The following is a 7,185-nucleotide window of genomic DNA, read 5'->3' as shown; positions in this document are numbered from 1 at the left end:
AAAGTTCCTGTTGTTGTTAAGTGCCTTCAAGTCAGTTCTGACTCAGCATATAGAGCTTCCTAGGAGCAGCTGGTCGGTTTGAACTGCTGACTTTCCAGTCTAAACCGACTTTGCGGTCCAGGGCACTATTCCACAGTACCACATATAGAGATAAAATTCACTTGAAGTTCTGGTGTGGTGCTGTGGGGTAATGCACTGGACTGCAAGGTCGGTTTGAACCTCAAGACTACTGTGAGTCAGAACCGACAAGACGGTAATTCACAACAACATTTAGTTGTTTTTATTCCATTCACAGCTGTGTGTGGTCATTTCCAAAGTCAATTTCAGAACATTTTGTCACCTTATAAAGTGACTTGGTGGTGGTGGCTGTGTACCACGAGGCTATAAATCTTTACGGGAGGAGCAGAAAGCCTCATCTTTCTCTCACAGAACAGCTGGTAGTTTCGAACTGCTGACTTAGTGGTTCGCAGCCCGATTCGTAACCACTACGCTACCAGAGCTCCTTATAAAGGGACTTAGAGATCATCTAATTCAAACGATTTCTCAGAATGGGAAACTAATGCACATGTGTGTGAAAATCACTTAGATAGGGCTAACTACAGTTTAAATACTCTTAAAAACTGTTGTTTGTTGCTGCTGTGAATAAACCCAGTGTGAAATACACCGATTCACCAGTTTCTACAGGGACAATCCAGTGACGTTGATGAGCCTTTGAATTTCACCTCCTTCTCTGAGTTGGTTCTCCTCCATCCATCCAGACTCACTGCCCCTCACGTTCCTAGCTAACCTTTCAAATTGCCACAGTCAGTTTGATCTCATGGGATACAGAGGGTTTTCCCTAGCTGGTTGTCAGAAGTAGGTCTCCAGGTCTTTTTTCCTAGTCTTAGTCTGGAAGCTTTGTAGAAACGGATCTGAAATACTGACAGCCTAGCTTCTAACATCACTGCTACATACCAGCTCTCACAGCACGAGAGCCGGACAGACGGCGGTGGAGACATCTCTGGGAGCTTCTATTCGGCCTGCTGTGGCATCCAGATTGGTCACCGTCGTCGTTAACAAAGGCTTCACAGGCAGGACCTTTGAGCCCAAGTCCTCCTGGACCTGCTTAGCAGCAGCCAGGAATCCAAGTCTCCTCCCACTTCACGGGTGGCTGGTCCATTTTCGGCACCGTGGGCAGGGCTGTGAAGGAAACAATGACCCCGATCCCTCATCCTCATAGTCCATCAGGATTGTTCTAGAACCTTCTCATTTATGTAAGCACACTTCACACATTCCTGCAGCCTACCTTTAACCCTTGGCTCCTTAGACCTGTTCTGCAGCTGGGATAGCCGGTGATTAGTTAGGGCTTTGCTTCAAGCCTGTGCAATCCAGGTCGAATGCTGTCTAGGCTCCCAAGTGTCTCATTCTTGTGGGGGTGGAAACAGTCTGAGCCAGAATTTGAACCCCAGCTGGTCTGCAGCTGAATTTGCCTTGAATGTTCCCTCTCCCGGACTGTGGGGTTCTCTGTGGTCCTGTTGGATGATCCATGGCTTTCTGAAGCACTGCTTCTCCATCCACACACTGGGGATTCATTCGGGTGATTTCCCTGACCCATGTGCAGGGACAGGACTCTGCAGCCAAAGAATCAGACAGAGCATGGAAGCTGGCAGCTGTACGCGGCTGGAGGTGCCCCTCCGTGTGGGGAGAGGAGGCTGTGGGGACCCCAGTCCTGCCGCCTCGGCTGTGGGGTACAGGTCTCACACCTGACACTAGTCTGTTCGCAGGACTGCCCACTTGGGTGGAGCAGAAATGATGTCACTGTAAGATGAGGAAAAGGCTCGTAGAAGCGCTGGTGTGGCCCCCAACCCGACTGCCACTGAGTGGGTTCCAAATCACAGTAACCCCTGTGTAGGGTTCCAGTCTTTATAGCAGGAGACTTTCTCCTGCGGAGAGGCTGGTAGCTTTGAACCGCAGACCTTTCAGTTAGCAGCTCAATGCTGAACCCGCAGAATCACCACCAGAGCCCCTGGTGTACAGTCAGCCAGGATTTAAATGCTGGATCCTCTGCCTCAGGGTTACCTGGGGGGTTTGTTGACTTCAGTTACAGGATGTGGACACCCCGACTTCTTTCCCAGCATCTGCCAGCAGTTGTGGGCAGTATGGTCCCTGGGGAACCTGAGGTTCCCAGGCAGTTCTAGTCACCCCTGAGGCCCTGCTAGAAGGGAGGGCTTCAGTCTGAGGCTGTCCCAGCTTGGGGCAGAATCCCCTTACCTGCGTCTGTCTTTCCAAGTCCCCAGAGCAGGGCCAGCTCTCACAAGCCTGGTCACTGTTGGGGACTCTGAGCCACCACTTGCTTTCCAAGAGGGTCCCCTGGACAGACTCTGGGGTCAGGTGGGGACAAGTACAGCGTGGTCTGCTGTGGGCTGATGATGGGTGTGCCTCGCTCTGTCCGCTGTCTCTGAAGAGGCCTCCTTGGCACTTCAGCACCATGCAGGGGCCACCCATGCCAGGACTGTCTCTCAGGAGGTGGCAGGGAGATGCCCTCAGGACAGACCGACATCACCCTGTATCTGGGTCCGTATCTGTAGATGCAGCCCTGTTCATCCTCCTGGGCTTCAGGGAGGGGAGGGACCCCCTGTCCTGTGTAGGAAGACACCAAGCTGTCCCTGGGATGAGTTGCCCAGGATTCCCGTGGGCTGCTGTCCTGGGCACTGTGGAGGGGCTCGCCAGGCAAGAGCGAGGAAGGAACGCTGCAGACCGATAAGGTGCCTCTGGCCTTAGTTTCTCTATCCAGACGAGACCATCTCTGAGGGTCTTCTAATCTCAGATGATGACTGAGACCCTTCCCCTCCCACTGACAGATACAGAGACTCCTAGAAGACAGTCCGCCCTGCTGTGCCCACAGCCCTCCTCCATGAGGTCCCCACCCCCCAAACCCCCTCCACACCCTGTTCTTCCCACCTTCTTCCTGTAGGAAAAGCCTCAGCCCGCTCCAGTATTCACACACCTTGTTTTTTGCTTTTCTGTAAAAACAAACACAGAAAAGTACAAAAGATACTGAATAAGTACCTCCCACCCAAAATGATCGCGTCCATAGTCTGACCAGTTACTGAACCGTGATTGGTTTAAGACTCTGAGACAAAGCTGGAGGCCTCTGCGCTGCCCCCTCCCTTTCGAGAATCCCTCCTCCGGTGTCTAGTCCCAGTTTGCACGCTTGGCCCCACTTGGCTCTGCTGGTGTCCAGCCAAACCAGTGTGCACTGCGGCATGCTCCTGGGTGCCAACTCTAGATGATTGCCAGGTGATGTGCTTCTCTGGGTTCTCTGCAGACCTTCTAGGTGATAGGCAGGTGAGTCCACCTGCCTCTGCACCCCACAGGACTGAGGCTGTTCCCCAGCTCACGTCACAGTACTTACTCCTAGAGTGATGCGTGTCTGTCCATTGTAGGACATAGAGGGCAGCGGGGTGGGTACGGTGGGTGTTAGGCTCCGAATCGGTGACCCTAGGTCCAACAGAACGAAACACCATCTGATCCTACACCATCTCACCACCATTGCGGTTCAAGGCCTGTGTCAGTCCGTCTTATAGAGGGTTTTCCTTTTCACTGACTCTTGAAAAGTTCCATGGACCTCCCAGAAGAACCAGCACGTCAGTCTTGGAGGAAGTACAGTCAGAATGTGCCTTAGAAGCCAGGAAGGTGAATGTTTGTCTCACACATGTTTTGAACATGTTATCACGAGGGACCAGCCCCTGGAAAATGACTTCATACTTGCTTGGCAAAGCAGAAGGTCAGTGGAAAAAGGGAAGCTTCCAATGAGATGGATTGGCACACTGGCAGCAAACAGCAGGTTCAAACGTAACAGCTGAGAAGATGGTGAGGACTGGACAGGGTTTCCTTCTGTGGTGTCCAGGGTCACTATGAGTTGGGACTGACACGACCGCACCTGACTTTCCCAGCCATGAAGTTCTTCTCTAGGGACTGGTCCCTTCCAAGAACATGTCCAAAGTATGTCAGGCAGTCTTGCCATGCTTGTGTCTAAGGACCATTCTGGTTGTTCTTCCCAGGATGAGTGGTGGTTGGCAGACCTTAGTCTGGGGTTTACAGGACTCGTGGGAAGAAGGATGGAGAAGAGGATGGAGGATGGATGGAGGGATGAATGGATGGGTATTGAGTAGGGTGTCAGCTGGGGCCAGTGTCCACCTCAACCCCTCTCTCTGGTCTTGCCTATAGCCAAGTACCCAGCCATCAAGACCCTGATGCGTCCGGACCCACACCTCAAGTGGACGGTGTCAGGGTTGGTGTTGGCACAGCTGTTGGCCTGCTACCTTACGCGTGGACTGTCTTGGCGCTGGCTGTTGTTCTGGGCTTACACCTTCGGCGGCTGTGTGAACCATTCACTGACCCTCGCCATCCACGACATCTCCCACAACACGGCCTTTGGCACAGGCCGAGCTGCCCACAACCGCTGGTTTGCCATCTTCGCCAACCTGCCCATTGGCGTGCCATACTCGGCCTCCTTCAAGAAGTACCATGTGGACCACCACCGCTACTTGGGTGGTGACGGGCTGGACGTGGATGTGCCCACGCACTTCGAAGGCTGGCTCTTTTGCACGCCGGCCCGCAAACTGCTCTGGCTGGCATTGCAGCCCTTCTTTTACTCACTGCGACCGCTCTGTGTGAACCCCAAGGCTTTAACACGCATGGAGGTGTTCAATGCCCTGGTGCAGCTGGCCGCTGATGCCACCATTTTTGCCCTCTGGGGGCTCAAGCCTATAATTTATCTGATGGCCAGCTCCTTCCTGGGCCTGGGCCTCCACCCCATCTCGGGCCATTTCGTGGCTGAGCATTACATGTTCCTCAAGGGTCACGAGACTTACTCCTACTATGGGCCTCTCAACTGGATCACCTTCAACGTGGGCTACCACATGGAGCATCATGACTTTCCCAGCATCCCCGGCTGCAACCTGCCCCTGGTATGCTGTGCAGGGCGGGCGGGTGGGCACCAGGGCATGGGCCGTGTCTGGTCTCCTCCTCCTGTTTACGCTGGTGGTGGGATGGGATGACCAGGTGCTCACTTGCGGCCACACAGCAGAGGCAGGTCAATGTCCAGAGGTCTTCCTGGCTGGACCCTGCAGGACACTTACCGTATGTCCAAAGTGTGCCCTGTTTGTGAGGGGCTTCTCGTGGCCCAGAGGTGGCTGAGGACAGGGTGGGGCTGAGCCCCTGGGGGGAGGAACTGGAGAGGTTTTGCAGAGATTGGAAGGGGGAGAAGGGACCTTTGGCCATGACCACACAGGACAGATGACTCAGGCAGTTCATACCTGATACTTGAGTAACTCTGTGGCTGTTGCTAGCGACGTGTGTACTTGTGTACCTGCATGTGTCCATGTGCACACGTTTGTGTATGTGACTGCCAGTGGTCTCCCTGAGCCCATGTGCTTGGCTTCCTCTTCTGTCAGGAGGCTGGGTGTGCACACGTTCACCTACATGGACATGTTAGCATGTCCGAGTATGCCTTTCAGGGGTAAATTTTGTGTGTCCCTGCTCACACATGCATGTCCGGGTGTATATGTGTGTTAGCATGCCTCTGTGTGTACCCCATGTGCACGTTTGTTCATACATTCGTGACTATTCAGAAGTACGGCCATGTGGATAGGGACCTGTTTACCCGCTCATTTGTGCATGTTTGGGTGTGCATGTTAGTGTGACTGCACATGCCCTACATTTATGCATTTATGTGCACGTGTGCAGGGGCTGTGAATACACCTGTTATTACCCACCCACATGTGTGTTTGGGTGTGTACGTGCTTACCATCTCCCCAAGCCCATCAGGAGCCTGGGAGGGAGCGTGCTGTTAGCATCCCGGGTGCATAGTCCTTCCCTACCTCCTGACCCCCCGGACTGATGCTCTCTGCTTTGCAGATGAGAAGGCAGAGGCTCACGGGGGCAGCCCCTCAGGAGAGGACAGAGCCAGACTCTAAGCTGGGTCAGCTGCAGAAATAGCAGCTGCCAACTGCCAGCTTTAAGTCCTCGAGGGAAGCAAAAGGCTTAGCCTGTGCCTTGGTGTCAGCTGTGAAGGGGACGTGGGAACTGGGTGAAGGGGAGACCGAGGGGTTGGCGGGGGCAGCACACTTCCTGGAGGTAAGCATTGGTTTGCTGAGGGGTGAAGCAGAGGACGCAGGTGTGTGGACTGAGGTGAAGCCTGCCAGATGAGAGAGGGCATCCGGTGCCCACTGAGCAGTGTGGGTGTGACCCAGGCTCAGCAGCTCCCCGCCAGGGCCCCAGCCAGCTGTGCCTCGACTGTGGGACCACCGTGGGACTCCCAGAAGCTCCAGTGGGCTAGGCTGGGAAAAGAGCTATTGCTGACCCCTAGTGGGCCAGAGGCCAGGCTGAGGGGGGTCACTGACTGTTCATCCCTTCCGCAGGTTCGGAAGATTGCCCCCGAGTACTACGACCATCTGCCACACTATCACTCCTGGGTGAAGGTCCTCTGGGATTTCGTGTTTGAGGACTCGCTGGGGCCCTATGCCAGGGTGAAGCGGGTGTACAAGCTAGCGGGGGAGGGTCTGTGATGGGTGTAGGCCGCCGATGCCCCCTCCCGAGGACCAGTGCCCCATTGTGCCCATGACAGTGGATGATGCTTCAGTCTCCCACCCCCCTGAATGAGGCTGACGCTGATCATTCGGCCTCCCGGGGTCTCATTCTCTGATGTCACCTCTCCACCCCCACCCCCCATTAAATTCAGTGTTTGTTTCCACAGCCCTGGGACTGTACTTTCTAGGGTGGCTTGGTTTTGAGGTGCCTGGGAGAGGTGATGGCTGGCTCGTCTCCCAGGCCCGGATGATTTGGATGCTGGTCCCCAGCTTTCCAGCCCTGGGACACCCGCCTGCCTCCCCTGCGATGACATCGGGAATTGGTCCTCAAGGACCCTGAGGAATGGATGGGTGGGTGAATGGAGGGGGCTTGGTTTGAAGCTGGAGTCCACCTCCCCAGCAGGTCACAGAACAGGTGCTAGAGGTCCGGTGGATGGGCAGATGGGCAGACAGGTGGGAGTTGAGGGGATCCCTGACTCCGAGGGAGCAGCTTGCAGAGTCCTCGACTATGGTCTGTCCTGACTGCAGAGGGAAGAGCAGCCTAGCCGAGATGGGGGCCCGAGCTGAGCGCTGCTGGTGGAGGGCAGCACTGTGCCAGGCACCTGTGACCCAG

General features: G+C 54.9%; 1 protein-coding gene across 1 annotated transcript in view; it reads left to right on the top strand.

The window, feature by feature from the left end:
- Window positions 1–6,551, top strand: part of DEGS2 (delta(4)-desaturase, sphingolipid 2) — a 34,969-nt gene extending 28,418 nt beyond the window's left edge. Inside the window, exons 2-3 of the mRNA XM_006839523.1 lie at window positions 4,210–4,952; window positions 6,405–6,551. Coding sequence (XP_006839586.1) covers window positions 4,210–4,952; window positions 6,405–6,551 — 890 coding nt within the window. The remainder of the gene's footprint in view (window positions 1–4,209; window positions 4,953–6,404) is intronic.
- The last annotated feature ends 634 nt before the right edge of the window (window positions 6,552–7,185 follow it).

Source organism: Chrysochloris asiatica, unplaced genomic scaffold (genome assembly GCF_000296735.1).
Source record: "Chrysochloris asiatica unplaced genomic scaffold, ChrAsi1.0 scaffold00025, whole genome shotgun sequence".
NCBI classification, from domain to species: Eukaryota; Metazoa; Chordata; class Mammalia; order Afrosoricida; family Chrysochloridae; genus Chrysochloris; species Chrysochloris asiatica.
The sequence above is the reverse complement of the archived record's forward strand: the minus strand, read 5'-3'. Positions and strand labels throughout refer to the sequence as shown.